The sequence below is a fragment of the Strongylocentrotus purpuratus genome, unplaced genomic scaffold (genome assembly GCF_000002235.5).
Source record: "Strongylocentrotus purpuratus isolate Spur 01 unplaced genomic scaffold, Spur_5.0 spur5_contig_836, whole genome shotgun sequence".
NCBI lineage: Eukaryota > Metazoa > Echinodermata > Echinoidea > Camarodonta > Strongylocentrotidae > Strongylocentrotus > Strongylocentrotus purpuratus.
In genome coordinates this window covers 139659-164472 of record NW_022145542.1, presented here as the reverse complement: position 1 = coordinate 164472, position 24814 = coordinate 139659, and the positions used below count along the sequence as shown (strand labels likewise).

Here is a 24814-nt window from a genome sequence, read left to right as displayed (position 1 = left end):
AAAAGTGCAGACCTATATTTCGGGGGAGGGGGGAGGGGGGCAGGCGCGTAGCCAGGGGGGGCGGTGGGGCGGTCGCCCCCCAAAACGCCGGCCAAAAAAAAAAAAGAGAGAAAAAAAGAAAAAGGGAAGAGGACGTAGGAAGAAAAAGGATTAAGAGACGAGAACGGTACAACGAATCGTCTTCTTTCTCCAATAATTTAATGAAACGTCTAAGCTTTAATGAAACGTCTAAGCTTCCGCGCTTCGCGCGGGAGGGGAGGGGGGGGGGGGAGGGGGAACTGAATTCAGATAAGGATTAAGAGTCGAGAACGGTACAACAAATCGTCTTCTTAATTTATGAAACGTCAAAGCTTCTGCGGGAGGGGGGGGGGGGAAACTGAATTCAGACAAGGATTAAGAGTCGATCGAGAATGGTACAACGAATCTTCTTCTTTCTTTAATAATCTAATAAAACTTCAGAGCTTCCGCGGAGGAAGGGGAACTTGATACATAAAAGGATTAAGAGTCGAGGACGGTACAGCGAATCGTCTTCTTTCTCTAATGAAACGTCAAAAGAAACTGAATTTAGATTAGAATGGAACAACGAATCGTCTTCTTTCTTTAATAATCTAATAAAACATAGCGCGGAGGCAGGGGAACTTGATTCAAACAAAGATTAAGAGTCGAGGACGGTACAGCGAATCGTCTTCTTTCTCGAATGAAACGTCAACAGAAACTGAATTTAGATAAGGATTAAGAGTCGAGAACGGTCCAACGAATCGTCTTCTTTCTCTTATAATTTGATGAAACCTCGAAGCTTTCGCGCTTCGCGCGGGAGGGGGGAAACTCCCCCCTCCTTGCACCCTCCCCCCTAGGGAGCGCGCTATGCGCGCTCTGTAAGTGATTCGCACGCTTTGCGTGCTCACTACCGCCCCCCGGCCCCTAAAATGAAATCCTGGCTACGCTACGGGGGGGGGGGGGGGGGGGGGGGGTAGAAAGCACCACAAAAAATGCCCCCGACATTCTTTTTTTGTCAGCCTCTAACCCCCCCCCCCCTAGATCCGCCCCTGGTGTGAATCATAATGAGAATTTTGTATCCTTAAATTATGATATTGGAGCATCTACCTTGGAGGCACTTTATGATGGAGAGAAGGGGTGTCATTAAAACACTTAACATCTAGTAATGGGGCGCCCAGACCAAGGAGTTGTAAGCGAGCCTAATAACTCAATCCTTCTTCGGACTAAATAATCAGTGCAAACAAAAATTGACGTCAGCATCCTAGCCGTTTCGGAATGTCAGGAGAGGGGGGGGGGGGGGGGGGGGAGGGGAGGGCTTTATAGCACTTGAGTTTTGTTATGATGCAAACTATATATTCTCATGTTCTGGACAAGATACTTGAGGTGGGTGTGGGACCCTGAGAAATTCTGAATAATGAAATTCTGAATAATGAAATTCTTCAAGAATTAAAGTTTAATTTGTATCGGCATGAACAGAAGAAAGATGGATACGATCCCGGTTAGGTGTATGAAAGGAGTGAATCCCGGTTATTCATAGTCCGTCTTATATCCATTGATTTAGTATTGGTGGAGGGCACTCAGGAGTCAGCATTGATGCCAGTATGAAATCTTCTTTGGGTAAACAAAAGTATTATTATATTATAAATGGAATAATTGACCGTGACGGCACAAGTTCAACCGATGGTTGCTGAAGGGGAGATCCTGCATGGCACTCCTATTTTGAAATTTATGACACATATCAGACGTATTATCCTTTTGAAAGAAAATATTTTCGTGCAGAATTTCTTCTTCTTCTTCTTCTTCTTTCTCTTCGTCTCCTCCTTGTTCTGTTAACTTGGGGTATGAACATGTTTTATGGTCAAAGCCTCAAAGGGTCCTCTTTGCCAAGAAGGAAGGCTCCTTTGATTACAAAATATGTGACAAGGTTTAGGTTGATTATATGTTGATAGGCACAAACAAATTAACAAACAAAAATGCGGCATAATAGTATGGGGAGCAAAAAGCGGTGATTGACAGGCATTTTACAGACAGACAAACAATAAGTACCCTTACATGAGTTTAGCACGATACGCTTTTTTCAGCACTAGACATTTCTATTGATGCCGCGCATGACGGTTTCGATAAACTAGCATCTCTTATATAGTGTGCATACCGGTAATAACAAAGTGACAGAGTATGGTGGAGGCAATGACTTGACAAGTGAAGAAAAATTCACATCTATTTTAGAAATTTTGCTCGAAGAGCTCATCATTAGATCGGCGTCATGTCGCAATTACTCAGGGCATCCATCCACAAGAATTTGAGGAACCCCAAAGTTATTGGAGGAGTAGCAGTTGCACTCTTTGTTGCCTACCAGGTAAAGAGTGGTGCTAGTGTTCTCCACCGCTCTGGACTCGGGGGCCTGCTCACTCGCGACCCGGTAAAGAAAACCGGCTCTACTGGCACAAATAATGGCCAACACAATTCGGACGCACAGGGTGAGGTAACTGGAGAAAATAGCAGTCCACAACATTCAGCGAATCCATCAAGCTCATCTACATTAGTAGGAAAAGACTTTTACATTCGCCTCAGGAAACTTTTCCGCATTATCTTGCCAGGAATATGGACCAAAGAATTTGGAATTCTGTTTTTACACACTGTGAGTTTAGTGACAAGAACTTTCTTGTCAATTTATGTTGCTCATTTGGAAGGAGGAATGGTAAAAACAATTGTTGATACTAATCTCAGAGGATTTATCTATCAAATCATGAAGTGGTTGGCCCTTGCTGTTCCAGCTACCTTCATCAATAGCACAATACGCTTCTTGGAGTCAAGTCTCTCTCTTGCATTTCGTACCAGACTCGTTGACCATTCCTACAATCTCTACTTCAAGAATCAGACCTACTATCGAGTTGGTAATTTGGACAGCAGAATTGCCAATGTAGACCAGAATTTGACTGAAGATGTGACAATATTCTGTGAATCAGTTGCTCATCTGTATTCAAGTCTGACAAAGCCATTGCTGGATGTAGTGCTGATGACCATTGCTCTTGTTCGACTTGCTAGACAGGGCAATGCAGGTAAATAAGTCATAGTAAATTCTATGTGGGCTTCTGTGTAAGTTGATTAATGTACAGGGGCGGATCTAGCTTTTTGTTAAGGGGGGGGGGGGTGGTGGGTAGACCAAATGCAGAGCATCGTCCAAGAGCTGCATAGCGGCGAGGCGATTTTTTTTGTTGCTATTTTGAACCCCTGTGAGTGACGTTTTCTGGGCATCTACTACTAACATGCAAAGCATCGTCCACGAACGTTGCCAGACTATAAATTGCATTTGTAAAATTTGCAAAATGTACTTGTTGTTAAAATAATGTTTCTAATATCATTTATCAAAGTATTCTTACTTATCAATTCACATAGCCTGCATGAGTCTCTATATATATTTTATTTGCTTTGTGTACATGTATGCGTGTGTGTGTGTGTGGGTTCTTGACCTTAGTCTGGAGTAGAAGGACCGCTGAACAAGTCCTTTTTTTGGTTAATTTTCTAATAAACCTTTTTTGGTGAATTTTCTAATAGACTTTGTTTACAATCTACTATGCATTTGCACATACTACAGTATATAGTTTTTAACTCTTTCCTGTATGATGATTGCATATTCAGTTTTAATTTGTTGAATGTAATTAGTCTACATAGACCTATATGCTTAAAAGATTTTCACTAATAGTTCAACTCAACTCTGTTAAATATACTTTGGATAAGTCCTTTATGGAACCATACTTTTATTACATTTTGGTTATACATTGTTGGATTTTTGAAAAACATTTATTCCAAGAAATTTAATATACCGGTAGCCTTTTTCCAAAACCGATCTTCGGGGATACCAATTAGCACAACTAGGTCATTCAGAAAAAAGCTGGCTAATCCCCACCTCCATCCCCACCCGCTCATTATTTTTTAATTAACAGTTCATTTGTAGATGAAATCCAAAGCAATGGGCCAGTCCCTTCCCAATTAGAAGGACTGAGCTCAAACTATCAGTAATTTGCTATGTTTAAAAAAATTGTTTTGGCATATATATGGTACATGTATTTCTCTCTTCTTTGCTTAGGTACCAATGTTCCTGGACTCATAGCTGGATCAGTCCTGATTTTGACAGCTAAGATCCTAAGGATGGCATCCCCTAAGTTTGGAAGGTTGGTAGCAGAGGAGGCACATCGTAAAGGACAGTTGAGATTCGTTCACTCCAGGATCATCACTAATGCAGAGGAGATTGCTTTCTACAATGGACACGAGGTACATGATTTATATTTGCACAGTCAAAACACATCACAAACATAGTACACTGTAGGTACACAGCTGACTTCAGACGTTTACCTCATGCCACATGACAATGTTTTCCATACTTGAGACAGAAAACTTTCATCAGTTGGGGATAATGATAACATGTAGTTTTTAGGCTTCAACCAACCTTACATTTGTTTTGAAAGCTTTCATCCACTCCTGTGGACTTTCTCAAGCTAAGTGATCAGTCTGAATCACACATTTACCATACTTGTTTTCATGATAAAGTAGATCATCTTCTTTGATAAATGGCTCTACTTTCTTCTTGTTAAAGAGTAAATATTGAATTTGCACACAATTTTCGTACCACATAACATTTTCATGTCCAACTGCATTTGTTAATAAATGAAGTTTTACCCTTTAGCTTTTATTGATTGTGCACACCTATAGGTGGAGCACAGAAATCTGTTGCAGAAATACCACTCGTTGAAGCGTCAGATGACCCTGATATTCAAGAAACGTTTGTGGTATGTGATGCTAGAGCAGTTTCTTATGAAGTACATGTGGTCAGCCTCCGGGATGATGATGGTTGCCATACCAATTATGACTTCCGAAGGACCTACACTAGTGGGTAAGCAATTAGGAATCGGCAAGTAAGTCCAAGTAAAATTTGAAATAGATAAATAAGCTGTACTTACCCCCCCCCCCCCCCCCCCCCCCCCCCCCGATTCGAAGATTTCACCGATGGTAGTTGGGCACTGTACATCATAGAAACATGTTGCTCTTTGATAATCTTGATTTATTTTTGACAGGTTTGCTTATTTATGACTTATTGAGGTTGTGTATTTTATTATGATCCACTTTAAGTGGATCAGAATATACTGTTGCTCTTTGATAATCCTTATATAGTTTTGACAGGACACTGTGAGTAATGTCATGTAAAATTGTGTTTTCTTGGTCCAATGTACAATGTACATTCATAGACAGGCTCAAGAAATTACATTGTATTTACATTGCTGCAACATTAGCCAAGCAATTATATGATATGATAATGTGATAAACATGATATAATTAAGTCTTGGTTAATTTATCTATTCTTTACTTTAATTAATCTTCTGCCATATAGCGGTACTATTGCTTAGTACTGTGTTATTAATGTGCTTTTCTTACGTTTCAATGGGTGGTAATTTTATTATCTGATTTAGTTAGCAATCTTATTTTTTGATTGGATACAATTTATCATTTGTTTTGTCGAGCTGTTATTAATTTGTTTATATTTTAACGATAAGATTTTATCAATACATGTGGAGAGTGTTCTGTCATAAGTCTTACAGAATATCTACTGGTCAGTAATTCTATCATGATAACGGGTTACTTGAATACCTTAATTGTAATTAAGGTAATTAAGTTCAGTCAATGTTAATGTCAAGACTCACTTTGTTTACATTAATGTTTACATTATTTACATTCCATAGATGGAGAGGTAGTGAGTGAAAGTGAGGAGGTGAGTTTAAGAACTCAAGGATTCACGACAGCGAAAGGTTTGCTCTCATCAGCAGCAGATGCCATTGAGAGAATCATGTCTTCGTACAAAGAGGTAGGAAGAAACATTATTCAACTCATATTCTGAATGTAGTATCTGTGGTCTTTAGTCAGGGCAGTCGTTGGTCAGGGGTAGAATCACTTTGTGTGTGTGTGTGTGTGTGTGTGTGTATGCTTTACTATCATTATTTTTTTGTTTCAGGAATTTTGTTACTAAATTTCCATTTTAAAATTAATAATATATTTTGTATGGGTACATCTGGACGTACTGTGCTGAATCTATAGAGGGCAGTCTCAGTATTGACCTTTTAAGGGTCAAATGCTCAGATTAAGATGTTTTTGATTAGGTATTTACACAAAATAAATCCATCAGATATTGTATAGGCCCATTGGGCCCCTATGTCTAATACATGTACCATCATGTGAAACATAATACATGTAATTCAGGATTGAACCAAAGGTCGTTTAAGAGTCCGCAACATAACCATTTCACATTGATCAGGTCAAGTGAATAGCTCCTTTAAAGGGCAATCCAACCCTTGTAATAAGTTGATTTGTATGAAAGCAGAAAAAATTTGAAGTCTTTCGAAAGACGAAAGACTTAATGCATGGCTGATTGTCAACGAAACAGAGTTCAGTCTTTTGTCAATTCTGCTTGTTCCTACTGCAGGCATCCAGTGAAAACAAACTTGTTTGATAAAATTATGGAAATGCAAGCACTACTTTAAACAAACAGAACTTTCTCATTCCTTGCTCATTTTTCCTGAATGAGGTGTTATATGAAAGGGCATAAACTCAACTTTCTAGAAATGTAGTTTTCTCTTTGAAATTCAGATACCGTCCGCTAAATGACTTTTTGGTTTTCCCTCTTCAGATTCATTTTAATCACTCATGCATGAAATAAGCATCATATGAGTTACATCAAATGAAAGAGGAGGCTCTAAGCTTTACAAATATGTATCATTTATTAGTTATAATTGTGATTAAGTTATGATAAAACATCGATAATTCTCGGTTTCATTTTTTCTGGGACGCACTGTAGATACCTACATGTACATGTACATGTACACCAAATGTTTGATCTCTCTATGAAGAGATAGAAGATAAATCAACCCAAAGTACAGCAGTTGTTATCAGCGCCTACAGTACATGTAGTAGTAATTTGATGCAGTGTAAACAGGCACTCATGCCACTGTGGTACAATCCAAGAGGTAGTGAATTTCAGCTCAATACTATTTTTCAGGCTGACATTAAAATTTTGAATTACTATCAATTACAATTCCAAGTACATGTACATGCACATGTTTTAGTAAAATAATTTTGTAGGTGTTGGTGATAAAGGATTTTGTATATGATTCTTAGCATGGGTCTCAACTCTCAACATTTTATTCTGTATGGCTCTGTTGATAAAGACCGAACTAATTACCCCTGTACTGTGATTAGTTTTCAACTGTGCTATGTGCTTGAGATACCGTAAGCTGGATCGAAGATTAGATAATGAAAGAGATACAATAGGCTCATTTACACAGCACAGAAACCCTAATTTTAAAAACAATTGACCTTTCTAACTGCCATTTACATGTACACTGACTACTGAAAAACCCCAATAAAAAACAATTGCTGTTTGATAATTCTGTTTTTTTTTTTGTGTGATCGAGTTGTGCGCATGCGCCACTTTTGCTGCCCTGCATACATTAGAACAGAAGCGTGGAAAATCACATGACCCAAAATCAGAAACCTTCAGTGATGTTTTGAGAGGGAGCATTTTGGTGAAACTTCGGCCGACTTAAAAAAAACTACACTCCAGTGATAGGTTTTTGTATTTGGGGTTTTCGTTGTTTACCTGTAGTTGCTTAGCAACTTCGGTTGAAACATTAGAATGTGAGAAAAATCAATGATGTTAGCTTGCAGTGTAAATGCAGCCAAAGGGTATTTTTTAAAATTTACAGGTACCTTCATTGTTTGAATTGGCAATAATCAACTGCATCCATTTAAATAAAACATCACACATTAGTTTTGGTGAATTTTCCCATTTTATGTAATTATGATTGAAGGATGCTAGTAAATTTTAAATCTCTGTCAGTGATTTTAATTTAACTATTTAAGGAGATTGTGAAGATGTTAACGAGGCATATAGTTGAACCTGGCCCTTGCTCTTAGTGTGTTGGGAGTGTGTAATACAGACTTAAATAAAAGATGCTGCGTATAAGTATTGGCTTGCATGGTGATACATGTATGTAGATACAGTAAGCTTGACACACATTACTTGATCGTTAGTCCTGAGTAAAATGTAGACCACATTGTTGATAAAGGTCAAACTAGACCACAGTTTTTAATGTTTTAAGAATCTATTCATCTTTGTAGGTCTAATTGAAAGGCTTTACAAGTTAGCGACATGCGGAATACCGCGCTGCTGACTCCAAATTCAGAAGGTTTAGAAGGAAGGAAGGATCTAATTGATAGAAATACATATATAGTGTGTACACATGTTGGCCTATAGATTCTCAACCTCCGCGCACGCTCTCTCTCTCTCTCTCTCTCTCTCTCTCTCTATCCATCTTTAAGTCTCAAGTTTCAAGTAGATTTATTGCTCAAAACCTTCCAATAACAAGGTACAAGAACTCAGCAATAATCTAGTAACATAAGGGGAGGATCCTCTTTCACTCTGTAGCAAAGTCAGCTGACTTTGTTTATCTCAAGCACTCCAGTGTCTTCAATCTGATTAATCACATATGAAGTGTTTGATTAATTGATTTGAAACTAAAAGTAAGAAGCCAGTTTTGTAATCAAATTTAATGCACACATCTTTGTTAAGTGCCTTGTGCAAATTATTTAATTTATTTGGTTATGAATAATTGTATTTCAATCGTCAGAAGGCGAATTGCATCATTTATTGTCGCTAGTTAGGACAAACATTTTGGCGAGTCCTACCTACAATGTAACAACATGTAATGTATGCGATTCACATTCTGACTATTGAAATATGACCTATTGGGTGATAATATGGTCTATTGGTGATTTTTTAAAGCTACCGTAATAGATAACATGTAGTCACTGAACCAGCACTCCATTTATTTGTGTCTTAAAGCCCTAAGAATTGAAGGTCTCTTTAGAGCATTACTAACATGGGTATAGTCTGCTACCTACAGCATTATACCCATTTATCTGAATTCTTTTCTCTCATTAAAAAAAAAATCTTTCTTTTTGATATGTCTAAGCTATATGTACTGTAAACTGGAGTGTCTGAATAAAATAGATTATTAATGAGTATTGATTGACTATGGTTGACCATCTGGAGACCATGATATATTTATTAGTGCAACACAATTCTATCTGGAATAACAAAGAGAAAAATATCAAAATGGTTGAACAGGCACCAGCACTATGGTGGGAAATTAAATCAATTCATCATTTTCAATGAATGTATTAAAAGTGTACAGGTACATGTGGGTAAAATTAATGTATATTATTAGGCCTACTTACATGCATCAACTATTACAAGTATGGTACCTGCATTAAATGATAAAACTAGGAACAAACACAGGATGTTAGTAGGTAAGCTTGAATCAGTGAAATGAATTGATGGATCACATGTACAGTACATTAGTTCCGAAGGATGAAGCACTTCTCTTGTGCGCACAATACACATTACATGTAACACAATGCTATTAATGTGCATGTGCACATTATTATGCACTAATGTACAATATGTAGGCAGCAGTACAAGACGCTGTGCGACCTTGATCAGTGACTGTCCTCGTTGTGTATTCTTGCACATTATCTTGTCTCATGATGTGCATGTGTTCTTATGAGATACAGTAATGTTAAAATGAAACACAGAAATATGTAAAAATGGCAAACTGTGAGATATAACGATAGCTAAATAAATATGTGATTTTTAATGTATCACATTCATTTATGTACATACAGAGCACAGTCCTTAATTTAAAATTTATTCTGTGAGATTTACATTTTCTGCTCTCAACCCAGGTGTACATAGGTAGGTAGCTGATAAACTTTAGCAATTTACATGTATTTGACCACTCCGCTTTAACCTGTAATAACATTGGAGTAACAAACATTAGCTAGTACTAGTTACGTAACTTTAGCAGGGCTTAACACTGTACACTGTAGCAGGTGTGTGGGACACATGGGTGCTCAAAAATCAAAATCTACATATGTAAGTCTGGACTCACCAAATTTCAAGATTTTTACAAGGGGATTCTAAAAATTTAAGGCTGGACCGCCCTTTAAGAGAGGGGGGGGGGGCATGTACATGTATACTATCAACATGTATTACAATTTAATCTGCATTTGATAATCCGTTTTTATCTTCGGAAGATGTTTCCGAAGCATTTGTTAGCTGATGACTATTAGCTAACATTGTTTATGTACTTGTTTGTAAATTTTTGATAGTAATCTTCATGTAGTACTCTGAAAAGAAAAAAAAAAGCTACTTGTCATGATCAGCATTTTTCGAAAAATTCTTGTTCCAGGTGACTGAGTTGGCAGGTTACAGCGCCAGAGTATCAGACATGCTTACAGTCTTTGAGGACGTCAGTAAAGGTCGTTATGTCAGGAACACTGTATCCAACAATGGAAAGGTCAAAGGTCAGAAAGTAATCAAGGAAGTAACCTCATCAGCTGATCTACGAGGTAAGGATTAGGACGTTATGAATTTAAAACAATCAACATTTTTTATATTAAGCTTTTATGAATCAAATCTAGTTCCTGTGCAGCAGTCTTTTAATATACATTTACATACATGTATTTTTTTTTTTTGAGGGGGGAGAGGGTTGGGGTCAGTTTAATAAGAGATCACCAAGGAAGAGATCAGAAGATGATAGCTTAAGCAAATTGAATGCATACCCCTAAAGAAAAATACTTAAGTGATTTTATAATTTTATATTTTATGCTCTTTCTTAGTGGTTCCAACATTAACTAATTGATTCATCAATCAATAAATATCTGTCTTTGCCAGCTTTTATGAAGTGTTTCAAATCAAAAAGCCACAATGGTAAATGTCATGGTGCTAAAGAAAATCTTGAATATTTAAATCTACCAGTTATTTTCAGATTGGTCATTTAGATTTTGTGATTTAGAGGGTTCAGGGTTTGGTTGCGACTGTTTCTACAACTACAATTTTATCAATTAGAGTTTTTAGGTGTGTTATGATTTCCTTCAAAAATGGCTCTCAACAGTCAATATGTAACCCTGGGATGTGCTAAGGTTTTTATGTGGCTTCCCAAGCAGGGCATACTGAAACTAGTTAGATTATTCATGACATGACACTGACTGTATGAATCATTTATTTATGTATAGGGGAGGTTACCACGACCGACTCTGCGTTGATCATAGCAGAGAACCTGCCTATCATCACACCGAACCAAGATGAGGTCATCTCAAGCTTGTCATTAAAGGTATGTACCGTGGAGACAAGGAGACAAGACATGCACAACCATACTAATGCTTAAAGGGTAACTGTCCACATATTCTGGCTGGTTTAGAACAGACTACATTCTGCTGTATGCAATCACTAATCAGAGAAAATCACATACTTCCAGACAAGATACATACCGGTTTATACTTAGAACCTTTCCTTGGTATGTTGTAAGTGTGGCATTGTATAATGATTTAGCTGTGATGCCGCCTCGTTGGTTCGTAACTTCACACACCCCAGTATTTATTTACTGGTATTCATTTATTTTTTCATTGTGTGTATCTTTAAGACTATAACGTTATGTGGAATTTAGGGAACATTGGGAAACTAGGGATAGGGATTTGAAATGAGTTTGTAAAACTTGCAAGAAGATGCATGATGTGAGTTTATCATATATATCTCTTTGTCTTTGTCTTTAAGTTATTTTGACTGTCTGACGTGTTCAGGTGATAAATGGGTCCTCTTGACCCTCAACTGATCTAGGGCATGTGTTATCTTCAAAACCAGTCTGTCTATCAGACTTTGAAACTTATTAATACATACTTGTTCTATTAAAATATGTTAAATCAAACAGTTCTAACCAACCTGCTTTTAAATTATTGCTTTTGAAAATATTAACATTCTAGCTGACCTAATATCAGCAGTAATAATGAGCTGAGTATTGCCACTAATTTGTTTTTATTGCCATTCAACTACAGTGATTGTCGTGACATCTGTATTTAAGTCCACAATCTCTACATGTCTGTCATTGATACTGTCTCCTAATGATAATAGTTGGTTCTTGTGAAGCGCATAACACACGTTGATATAAAGTCTTTTTGTGCTTCCAAAGTGATTTGGAAATTATTACCCTAGCTTTAGCAATGGCGGCCGCTATCAGCGCAGTGCATTTCAAGGAATAATCCTACCAGGTACCCATTAACCTCACCTGGGTCAAGTGTGGCAGATGTAGATTAATGTCTGGACTCGAAACCGCGACCTTGTGATCCACAGTCCGGTGACATATGCACTTTTTGTTATGTTCTTATTATTGAATGATAAATTTCAAGTTCAAATTCAAGTACAGTCAAACCTGTCTTTGCTGCCTCTCTAAAGTGGTCACCAATATTATCTCCCTCTAGGAAGATACATATTTTGTAGAACCTGTCTAGAAAGACCACCTGTATTTGGTGGCCAGTTTCCCTGTTTTCCCTTTGGGTTGTCTAAATAGACATGACTGTTGTCACTTTTAATGTTACATTGATTTTTATAGACAGGTCTGACTTTTCTTCTAGGGGTTTTACCATGATTAGTGACTAATGCATACATGCCAACTGTTCAGATTAAAGAGGAACATTCCTCTTTTTGGGAGAAGATAATTATCATTTTAATGCAGGGGATCCTCTTCCTGTACAAATTTGTCTGTAGTATTGAATAGGAGAGTTAGGATTGTTCCTCTTTTTTTTGAAAATAGCATAATTTGTACAGATTTCTGATTTTCAAATGTTGGCATGTATGCTAATGTATGATGAAATAGCTAAGCAAGCGACCCTGCTTGAAACTTGTGGCAAGTCAGGTCTTTATTAAATAGAATTTTGATGTAAGAATATAGTAAGAAAATGGAAGATTTACAAAATGCTAGATACAATACCCTTTTTATGCCTCCGCCACCGAAGGTGGTGCCGGAGGCATCATGTTTTCGGGTTGTCCGTCCGTACGTCCGTACGTCCGTCCCGTTTGACCGTTATCACAATATCTCAAGAAACATTTAAGATTTAAACTTAAGACTCGGGAATAGTATTTATCACCATAGGAAGACGATCTGATTAGATTTTGGAGTACGTAGGTCAAAGGTCACAGGTCACATAGGTCAACTTATGAAATTCCTTGTATTGAGTTTGTTAGCGCGATATCTCAAGAACCATTTGAGATTTAAACTTCAAACTTAAGGATAGTATGTATCACCATAGTAAGACGATCTGATTAGATTTTGGAGCACGTATGTCAAAGGTCAAGGGTCACAGAGGTCAACTTATGAAATTCCATACATTGAGATTGTTATCATGATATCTCAAGAACCACTGGAGATTTAAACTTCAAACTTAGTGATAGTGTGTATCACTATAGGAAAACAATCTGATTACATTTTGGAGCACGTAGGTCAAAGGTCAAGGGTCACAGAAGTCAACTTATGAAATTCCATACATTGAGATCGTTATCGCGATATCTCAAGAACCACTGGAGAATTTTCACTTCAAACTTAATGATAGTATGTATCACCATATCATAATATCTCAAGAACCACTGGAGATTTAAACTTCAAACTTAATGATAGTGTGTATCACCATAGGAAGACAATCTGATTAGATTTTGGAGCACGTAGGTCAAAGGTCAAGGGTCACAGAGGTCAACTTATGAAATTCCATACATTGAGATTGTTTTCATGATATCTCAAGAACCACTGGAGATTTAAACTCCAAACTTGTTTAAATTGCTCTATGGCGGAGGCATCATTTTCGACTGCGCGCAGTCAAAATTTCATCTAGTTTTTGTATGGACACCCAATTCCAATAATGCTCTTTCTTTTATTGTTATCTGCTTTATTTTGTTTTATGATTTTACCTTATTTTGTACTCTTGGTGGATATTGGAATTGAATAAAATTGAATTTAATTAAATTTTAATGAGATGCTAATGAATGTTTTGTCTTTGTGAAGGTTTCTCCCGGTATGCACCTTCTGATCACTGGACCCAATGGCTGTGGCAAGAGCTCTTTGTTCAGGATCCTGTGTGGTCTTTGGCCCGTCTACAGAGGCAAGCTAGTCAAGCCAGATCCACATCATATGGTCTTCATACCACAAAGGTACTGCTCAGTTTATACCTGACTCTCAAATGATAACTCTATTATCAAATAAACATTTACTTTACTTGCACATGTATTAAAGCCCCCTGCTCTATTTATAGCTACTTGCACCCTCTATATAGCAAACAATGCCTAATCGGTGCCTGTTGGTCCCAATGATCCCCTTTTTCTTATGTTAAAAGAGAGATCTGATTTGATGAGATAACCACCTGTCAGTGACCTTGCAGGGAGGTCTAATCCCCCTGTCCAAACTAGTGCAGACAGGCTTTAAAGAGAACTGTTGCTGAGCTAGCGGCATGAGTGTCCCTGGATGGTGTGTGCGGTCTATAAGTTTACACTATTATTTTTATTATTATTAATCGTGGGTTTTGGCATGTTCATATTACATGGTATTTAGATACCACAAATGTGTAGTCTAAAGCTCTCAAACATTAATCCTCAACCTTTATACACGTTATTTAACATGGTCATAATACCATGACACGGCATGTACATTCCTAGACATTTTAGAACAGCCCTCTACATATATAAATCAAAATGTAAGAGAATAGCTGGTGATACAATAATAATTTTCCTTTTAATGGCACAGTGATCTTTACACTGAAACCAACTCTCCTGTCTTAAATCATCACAATTCAGTCCGCAGAACAAAAAAAGCAGCTGTAGTCGATATGTCTGCTGAACTCATTTTGACATAACTTTGCAGCAGGTTCACATATTTTCTATGTGAAACATTCATTTGTTTCCTGCACCATTAATCATAACATTATGAATGATTGGTTTTCTTCTTCAGACCATACATGTCTCTTGGCACATTGAGAGATCAGGTCATCTACCCAGATTCCTTGAAAGAGATGGCCAAGAAAGGGATGACAGATGATGATCTAGAGAACATCCTTGGTATAGTCAACTTACAGTACATTGTGACAAGAGAAGGAGGTATGTGGACCGGTAGCAGTTTCCAGAGAGTGGATTTTCAAAATATTTGTCAACTAAATGGGAATAGATGTTGATGAATTCAGCATGCTCTATTGAGATTTTTTGCAGAAATGTTTAATCATGGTGTGGGTTTGGAGATGTTCAGAATCGATTACTTACCGGCATATTGAAAAAAATCTGTTGATCTTCAACTTATTTTGTTTAACATTACAGCCTCCCCTTTTCTCATTGTATCTTTGCCCATTTGTAAATCTATTTGTGTGTGTATGCTCTCAGACAGGCACTATTTATAGGAAAGTTAGTGGCACGGTTAAATGAAAACCCTTTAGAGCAGATTTATTTCTTAAATACATGTTTGTCATTACAATGATTGGTGAACAAAATGGATCAAAGATATAGGTAAACAAAATAGAACAAATATGTGAGTGGCATAAAAGCTGGTCACTAATAAAAAAAAAAAAAGGGACAAAAATGTCACAATGTTAATGTGTATTTGGAGGGGTATTGATATACATGTAGCTACTTATAACCAAAATAAACACCCCCTGACCAAATGAGTAATTATATACCGGTATGTACTGGACTAATGTTTACTGTGATATTTTTTGTCACTCAGGATGGGACTCAGTGAGCGATTGGAAGGATGTATTCTCAGGGGGAGAGAAGCAAAGGATGGGCATGGCAAGGCTCTTCTATCACAAGTAAGTAATATAGGTTTTCCCATCAACGTTAACACGTTCTTCATTCAATTTCAAATCCCTGTCGCAGCACTAATGCCCTTTTGGAAGACATTTATCTACATTTTCAACACTCCACCCAGGTGAGGTAAATGGGTAACTGGGTAGGACTTATTTCTGTCACATCTTTAGGCAGTGAACAGGCTTTATGCTATTAAAGCCAGTGTAATATAATGGAGCACCAGGAGTGACCATGTGCCAGACAAAGAGTGCTATACAAGACTCCACTATGAAGTACTCAGATGTATGAATCCTGATATTGAGGAATAGTACTGATCATTAAAAAAAAACAATTAAAAAAACACAGACACACTAATATATTTTTTAAATATATGCATGTGCATACCAAGTAGCACAGTTATAAAATGGATTCCCCCTACACTTATTATAGTAGGTGTTTAGTGTATCCAAAGGGGGACATTGCTGGTCAATGATCTTAATCCTTTTTGTATAACTGGTCAATGCTTATTACTGTATCGACACTGAGCCTTAAAAATGAGCTGCTTAGTCCTTTTGCTTACCAGAACTAGCTGCTTAATATGAACCCTATTATAGTCTTTCCATTGATGCCTAATGTAATGAGAAGAAGAGTTGTTAATACTATAGAGGGATCAGTATAATCTGTGAGGTCAGGATTACTCTGTACATGATATTTGAAAGAGGATAATGGCTAACTCTTCTTTCACCTATTGATCTACCCATTTTTTATCTTTATATATCAGTACCAGTATAAGTCAGCTCATTTTACATTGATAGACTCATTTACAGGACAATCAGGGTTTTGTTGCAATTAAAACATACTGGTACATTAAAATCTTCTGTTACAAAAAAAGGTTTGGAATGAAGCTAAACTAAACTACTACTAAGTGACTGATAGAATTGTAATATTTCAAGAGTACTTTCTGTTTATAATGGCACTGTAACATGAGACAGAAGAGTCATATTTGTAATCATATGTCTAATTGCAATGGTTTAATTCAGTGCATTTTCCTGTTTCAGTCAGTCATGTCCTATTAAACTAAATATACAATTGTACAGTGAACAGGAGTTCTGTTACACAATGATAATGAATTGCCCTTGATGTACTATTTTTGTCCACACAGGCCCCAGTTTGCCCTTCTTGATGAGTGTACTAGTGCTGTAAGCATTGATGTTGAAGGCAAGATATTCCAAGCTGCAAAGGATGCTGGGATAATCATGTTAACGATCACACACAGACCGTCACTATGGTAAGATTTATCTTGAATGCAGTCACTGATTTCATCTTTGCTCCATTTTTAATGTTCTTTGCGGAACAATTCAATGTCATGTTTGCTTAAAATGTCACTTGCTGTTTACCCCACCTGTGACTGTCATCAAATACAAGCTGTAGATTTGAGCACACTCTATAGATATTTATTTGTTTCAATAACACAGATAAAATTCTAGATGCTTACCGGTAGTGCATTTTGGAAAGCTGTGTAATGAAAAAAAAATTCATGGCATAATGTCGTCCTCTACAGGGCCTGAAGCTAAGTACCTTATAAGTTTTAGGTTAATCAATGTAAGACAAAAATCAATTTTAAATCAATCTAATCTACATTGATATTTTATGTACAAAGTGAGATAATCTGACCATGACACAAGCATGATGTATAAAGGTTCTTAATCTTTTTGTACACAGGAAATACCACACCCATCTCCTCCAGTTTGACGGGACCGGTCAGTGGCGGTTGGAGGAACTTGACACCGCGGCTCGTCTCAGCCTGAACGAAGAGAAGCAACGTCTTGAATCCCAACTCTCTGGTATCCCTGGCATGCAGGAGAGACTCAATGAACTGTGTGAGATCTTGGGTGAAGACTCGGTGCAGAGGACAGTGCCCTCTAAAGATAAGAAGAAGAATGGGAGCGACGAGGAGGAGGAGGTTGTGGGAGAAGGAGGAGGAGAAACAAGGAATGGAGCACCGGAAGCTGCCGAGAGTGACCAGTGATGGAGGCACAGAAGACAATCAATCGGTCTACATGATTTGCCAGAACAGAGAGAGAGAGAGAGAGAGGACATTACATAGTGTAAATGAAGTTTTGCGCAGTGCTATGAGGATTGAGCGGTTTTGACACCTTATTAAGGGATCAAGCAAAATGTAAGCAATAGTTTGAGCAAAGCAGGCATCAAAAGTAGCATATGAAATGAGCTGCTATTAAATTTCTATTTTATAGAATTTAGATCAGTATGTATAGTAAGCTTGTATAAGTCTAGGTTAAGGGTGCTTTATATTTGTTTTGAACAAAATCCCCTGACTAAAAATGAACAAGGCCATAAGCAGAGCTGCCAAGTCTCCCGGATCCTGCGGGAGACTCCCGGATTTTGACCCAATATCCCGTTTTCCCGACCCCATGCAAAAATCTCCCGGATTTCCAGATTTTAAGTTGTATTATTTTCACAAACGACTGTTTCACAAGACTAGCATGTTGAGTTCGTACGTACGTATACAAACAGGTCAACACATGGCAATTCTGTAATATGAATTTTCCTGTTATCCAGTCGTCGAATATAAATTTACCGTGATATCGTACTTTATTTAACAGCGTAATAAATGAGAGTTACGCCGAACGACTGGCGGGCTAGTCTAACAAACCATTGGGAACATGTGATAATGTGAGTGGTGTTTGTGTGATAGCAATTCGCCTGCTTGCTCTGCCGGGCGGCTTCCTCGCCGGCCCCCGTAGCGTCCCGGTACGTTGGTGCCGGTTTCCAATCGGTCGCGTCAGAGCAGCCAGAAGTTGCACTGATACAACAAGCAGACTTTGTCTGCTGCGATCGGCCCAAAAAACTGCACATTTGAACATCAGTTTTTGGATTGATTTGGGGACTTTTGCGATGTGATTTTTAAGTGGATTATCATTTGATACCAACATGGCAGTGTTACTGCAGAGTGGATTTTGAAGCCGACTTTTTTTTTCTGATCTCCTTAAGGAGGCTGAAGTGATTGATGTCAGTTCCAGAAGAGATGTGTCATTTTCATCTGTGCAATACTTTGTTGAAAAGTACCCTTGCATTTTGAACAGACAATCAGAGAATGGAGACCTGGACAAGCTTGAGCTGGAATTTGCACAATACCAGGTTGAAGACTTTTCAGGGGAACCAGAGATCCTGAACAAAAACTTGAGAATAGACAAGAAATGGTCTGCAATTTCAAAGATGGAGGATGGCAATGGCTCAAAGAAATACACACTTCTGAGCAAAGTGATGAAATCTTTGCTTGTGATACCACATTCCAATGCTTCATGTGAAAGAGTTTTTAGCATTGTTAGGAAGAACAAAACTGATTTCAGGGGATCAATGAATTTGAAAACACTTCAAGCACTCCTAACAGAGAAAATTGCCAACACAGATGTCCCATGCTACCAAAGGGAGTATAGCAAGGACCTCCTTAGCAAACTCAAGCAAGCAACCTACCAGTCACTTCAAGGAAAACCCTCAAGCACACCCCAGTCCTTGCCTTCCACAAGTACATCCCCCATTTCACAATAGAGGTAACAGGAGTTCATAGTCTGAAATATGATGTGAAGTTCATATGTTATCAATTGTATGCAAATAAAATGTGCCATATCAAAGCCTTCCATTTTGAGAAATCATTGAAAAAATGTGTTCTAAAAGGGTTTCAAAGAGGCTTAAAACCAAGAGCTTTTGGGGGGCCTGCCCCCTGCCCCCCCCCCCCCACCAGGGGCACTAAAAGGCCATTCTTGGTTCCCGCCAACATGAAGTCGTTCGATGCTGCTCTCTCAGAAATCTCCCTGATTACCCAAATCAAATGTTGGCAGCTCTGCATAAGGGATGGAGAGTCTTTGTAGATACTTAATAGTTATGAACTAAGGAATGGAGGAAGGTGCGAAGTATTATCGCCTTCATTTTATAGTTTACACACCTATTAAACGTACTATTCAGCATATAAAATAAAATTGATTTAAAGTTGCTTTAGGAACAAGGGAAACAGAAATAAGAAGAAGACTAGAGAGTACAAAATGCACAGAGTGAAATAACTCTTTAAAATTTGTGTATCAATTTTTTCAGCTTTTTTCATTTCGGTATTGCTAACAGACAGGAAGTTTCTCAAGCAGGTCATATATTTACTTTTATAATCCACATTATACTATTTTTGCTCCCAACTTTATATTTATGCATTTAAAGAATGCGAACTCAAGCCAGGGTCATAGATAATTTCCAAAGCACTTTTGATACACACAAAGAGACATTATAATCTGTACAAAATATGTTGATAATAATATTGCGTATCACTTTAATGGTATGCAATCATGAGAGTAATTCATGCAAATGTGGATAATTCAAATTAGTGTAGCTGTGATTGAATGAAAGGAGGAAGATGCATGTCAGATTTAGCAGTATATGTTGTCAATAGTGAGAGAGCAAGGAAAAATGATAAGAAGTTAGGAAAAGAGAGAAGATGAGAGGGACTAGAAAGACCAGTATAAAAATACACGGTCAAGTGAACATATTATGTGAACTGCAGCTTCAAACAGCAACTGAGTATTGTAGTAGAGAGAGAGAGAGTCTGAAATAGTGTGAAACTGATGGAAATTAGATGTTATGAATGTGTTATGATATATGATCTTTTATTAAATTATAATTTAGTTATAATTATTTAAATTAAGTTTTACATGTTTTGGAGGGAAAAAAAAGTGCCAATTGATGGATTATTTATTGATGTTTTATGATTAGAAAGATAATCAAAAGAAACTAGGAAGATGATGAATAAGCTTGATTATCATTTGTACACTATCGATATAATTTTATGTATGATCAAATTTATTGTTTATTGCTATCGAGAAATTTGAAATTTGTATTGTTAAGCTGTGTGAGTCTGCTGCTCTATAATTTTTAATTTTAAATTTTGCAAACAAATTATGGTTCTACCTATTCAGCTAGGCTGAAGATCCAGCTTGTCAAGTAAGTCATGGCTTTATACAGGCTTTATGCATGATTCTGCTACCAGCTACCAGCTAATCTGGATCGAGCGCAGGGCTAAAGTACCATTGACTTACGCGGATACTGCAGGCGGCAAGGTTATGAGCAGTCTGTGTAAGGACTTGCTCAGCGAGTCATCTGCACGTTCAAATTTGACACAAATTATGTCAATGAACAGTGAGCATGCGCAGTAGTGCCTTGGAAAAAAATATTAAATAGAGCATGTGCAGTTCTGCCCAGGAAAAATAGCGAAAGCTATTCGGTAGTGAAATTATAATTTATCATGTGAGCACCAATTGACCAATCATGTATTTAGAATACTCATGAATATTCATAGAAGGGATATAAATTAATGATAGGTCATCAGTTCATGATATTATGACATACCGATAGTTATATTTTGCAGCGAGCCAGGAGGGCATGTACTGGTAAGCTTTGTCGTAGATTCACTACCCTACCGACTCTTCTCAGACGTAGGTATCAAATGTCCAATTATTTTACCACTTGCAGTATGAATTCATAATGAACATGAAATCTGATCAAATTGTAGCATGCTACATGTCCTGTAGAGATGATGTATTCTGGATCTATATTTAAAGTAAAGTGTTTTAAGATTATTGTTTTGTTACGTAATCCTGAGTGTGCTTGCTACATTCCAACTTTGAATGCAGGGTATCAAAGTTATCTGTGCTCTTAAATTGCCACCAAAGTATAATTTATTCATTTTCAACTACTGGTAAAAGTAATAGAGTAACTTAATTGTGTAAGATAAATTCTAAACGATGATAGTAGAAGTTTTAGCAGATAGAGATGTTTCAACAGAGAAGATGATTGTTTATAAATCAACCTTTAGTGATTCATAAAGGGAGTATTATAACGAACCATGTCATCTGCTTTTCTTAAACCCCGTCTTAATTGGAAAATAAAGTCGCGGTGACGTCCGGACAACATTTACCCCCTTACAATCAAGACGCGTCAATCGGGGTAACGTCCGGACAATATTGAGATAAATTACGTCATCGCCGTGAAAAAATGTATACATGTACACAACGCGCCAGCTGATCGCTGGGTGAGGTTTTTGCGGATGGCTGATGAAGACGGTGTCCAAAAGCTCACCCTGTGTTTTACAATCAGACCCCCCACTGTTTCTCATCCACATGTCGCTTGGGTGAGATAAAAAAAAAATTGATTAAGACGGGGCTTTATTCAAACATAGTAAAAGGAGTCATAAATATAGATAAATAAAATAAATACATTATATTTATAAAGCGCTTATTACAATGTTTCTAAGCGCTGTACAGAGTTGTACTTAGATAATAATACATTCAATAACTATAATTAATATATACTAAACCGGTAAAGAACAAATTATTTGTTGGTAACCAAAAAAAAAAAGCATCTTAACATTTGAATTGCACCTTGTGTACAAATATAGCCACATGTTTTTAGATTTAAAATTGTTCATTTAACAGAATAATGTACGTGCAATGTCAATCCACTACATTAGTTGGTTTCATCAAAAGTTTGATTAAGAATATGTATAGCAGTTTTTTGAAGTTGTTTAAAAAGTAATCAGTACTTGTGGTTGATAGGGAAGTTATTTAGGCTTGTGTAATTCCTTTAATTTGTTGATATTGAGTTGTTGATGTAAATCTAACAAAGGAATACTCTCCTGGAAATTAGACTGAGAATAATCTACCAAATAGTCCCCATTTTAAAGTGGGTTCTTGTGTAAAATTTGTGTTTTGAGCTAAAGATGCTCTAGTATTATAGTTTTGCTAGAATGATTTTGTTTTCTTCTGTTGAAAATGTTGAATTTTTAGTAAATATAAAGCACGTGTTTGCTGTAGTATATTATCATGTGCACATAACTGAAATCTTCATGTTTTTCCCCTTTTCTTTTGTATTAACGATACACCTGGGGGGTGTTTCACAAAGATCCTAAGTTGAACTTATCTTTAAGTTGGACTTAAAAATTATGGAAAGCCGTTAGCATCATTGAAAATATTTTGTAAAAATTATTTTAAAAGACACAAAATGTTGATTCAAATTATTCATATTTTCTATTATCTTGGGAGATTTTATGTTCTTGATGGGGAATTTATAAAACGTCTAAAATACTTGAATTTTTGCTTTTGAATATATTTTATTTTAAGGATACAAATGGCTCTTCATAATTTCTAAGTCCAACTTAGAGTTAAGTTTGACTTAGAATCTTTGTGAAACACCCCCCTGGAGATAAACAAGAAAGTAAATTAACAAATTGATAATAAACTTAACTGATATCGAGATTCACTGTCTATTAAAAATATTAAGTATATGTTTTAGAGCTGTATCCTTTCCATATTAAGTACAAGGATAAACTAATCATTTCAATTATGATACACAAAAGGAGTAATGTGTACAGATTATCATCTTATAACTTTCAAAGCCTACACATGTATATGAATTTAGCTATGCATTCTTGTGTGCAATTTTAATGTACTTTAATTTGAACTTTTAGCAATATGATGTATTGAAAGCAGGAAAATTGCATGTTTCATCAGGATGCCCTTCTTGCATTAGATTCATGTGAATTGTTCAGGTCATTGATGTATACATGTATATGAACCACTTTTAAAATCTGACAGTGATTTACCAAGAAGATGAAATGCATCATTTAAGCTTGGTATATATGTATTCCTAGAATCAAATACTAATACTTCATATTTATGTTTCTTTTAAAACCAAGCAATGGGATATTTTGAGGTGTCATTGGTCAGTAACAAACTCATGATATCAGTATTACAATTAAAAAATTAGCTATAGAGTGCTAGTATATGTATGCAATTAATACATGTTGACATGTTTCATGTACTATTTACCGGATCAGATATTTGTGTGTGTGCTCACATGTACGTATAAACATAATATTGTGTATTTTCTTTTCTTGTTTCTATAGCAATAGTATCTTGATGTGAGTTTGTTATTCACTACTTACTGAATTGTAAGCTTATCAGAAGCCTGTTAAGAGAGGGTCTTAATGTAAAAGTTTTGAAAAGTGTGCCCCTACTATTGTCATATTTTATAGTTCATGCTGTATAAACATCTTAAATCCCAAATATGACTGTCTTCAGGGTCCTTCCACCATTAGCTTAACAGAGAATAATATACAGTTTAAGGATTTTCCTCTGAAATAAAGTGATGAAAAGTGCTGGAAACAAATAAACTTCCATGTAAATGGCTTGGGAAGTTTTTTTAATACTTCTATAGCTTATACATAGTATAAGATAATTTAGTTGATAAAGCAAGGTAGATCCTACTCCCAATGCTATTTGATTGCAAAAAGCAAAATGGAGTACTGACAGCATTACAATAAATGAAAACATGTTGTTCACCCAATAAAAGGAATTTAGTTTAATATTTTGGAACCACTTTCTAATCTCACAAGTAGAATGCAAAGGAATGTTTCTTTACATTTTGTCACTATCTCAAGAATGATTGGAATTACTCTACTTTTTTTAATGCAATGTATCATTACACTTTCCATAACCATAAATTGCAATTAATTTATTCACCGTTGTATGTTTCTGAATCACTGGCTAATTAATTATTGTTAGGTGTGAAGAGTTTGTGAATTAAAGCTGATCGATTGCAAGTAAACCAGTTTCTGTTTATTTTTTAAAACTTTCAGTACATTGTAGTTCATGTACCCCATCTCTATCTTTCTTTCTCATCCAGATCTTATTTTTTCCTTTTCTCCCTTCTATGTATACTTCTCTCTCTCTCTTTTTCTCTCACTTTCCCGTTTGTATGAGTATCCCTCTGTCTGTCTTTCTTTTTCTCATTCTCCCGCACCACTGCCTATAATAAGCACTTTTTTATTTTGTTTTTCTGTCACTTTCTTTTACAAGCTTCACATCATATAAATACTGCCTGCAGTTTGTCTACTCCACGAATGAAGAATGAATCACAAACATTGATTTTTTCGCAATTTGTGAAGTTTCAGTATGCCACAAACGTTAACTAGTTTCTTGGTTTTAAAGACCATGAACTAACCCCAAAAATAATTTATGAGAGCGAGCCAAAAAAAAGAGCTAAATTTGTAATCTTTTT

The 24814-nt window shown here is 36.6% G+C and overlaps 1 protein-coding gene across 1 annotated transcript; it reads left to right on the top strand.

The window, feature by feature from the left end:
• The first annotated feature begins 2184 nt into the window (after nt 1-2184).
• Nucleotides 2185-18050, top strand: LOC753304 (ATP-binding cassette sub-family D member 2). Its single transcript, XM_030985414.1, has 11 exons — nt 2185-3056; nt 4085-4269; nt 4708-4888; nt 5733-5854; nt 10296-10455; nt 11122-11219; nt 13935-14080; nt 14874-15019; nt 15636-15720; nt 16860-16985; nt 17420-18050. Exons 1-11 carry the CDS (start codon nt 2261-2263, stop codon nt 17724-17726), a joined length of 2352 nt encoding a protein of 783 aa, XP_030841274.1. The 5' UTR covers nt 2185-2260; the 3' UTR covers nt 17727-18050.
• The last annotated feature ends 6764 nt before the right edge of the window (nt 18051-24814 follow it).

Coding starts and splice junctions, on each gene's coding strand:
- LOC753304 (XM_030985414.1), top strand. CDS start 2,261: ATGTCGCAATTACTCAGGGCATCCATCCACAAGAATTTGAGGAACCCC. Junction 11,220..13,934: donor TCTCAAGCTTGTCATTAAAG/GTATGTACCGTG, acceptor GTCTTTGTGAAG/GTTTCTCCCGGTATGCACCT. Junction 16,986..17,419: donor ACACACAGACCGTCACTATG/GTAAGATTTATC, acceptor TTTTGTACACAG/GAAATACCACACCCATCTCC.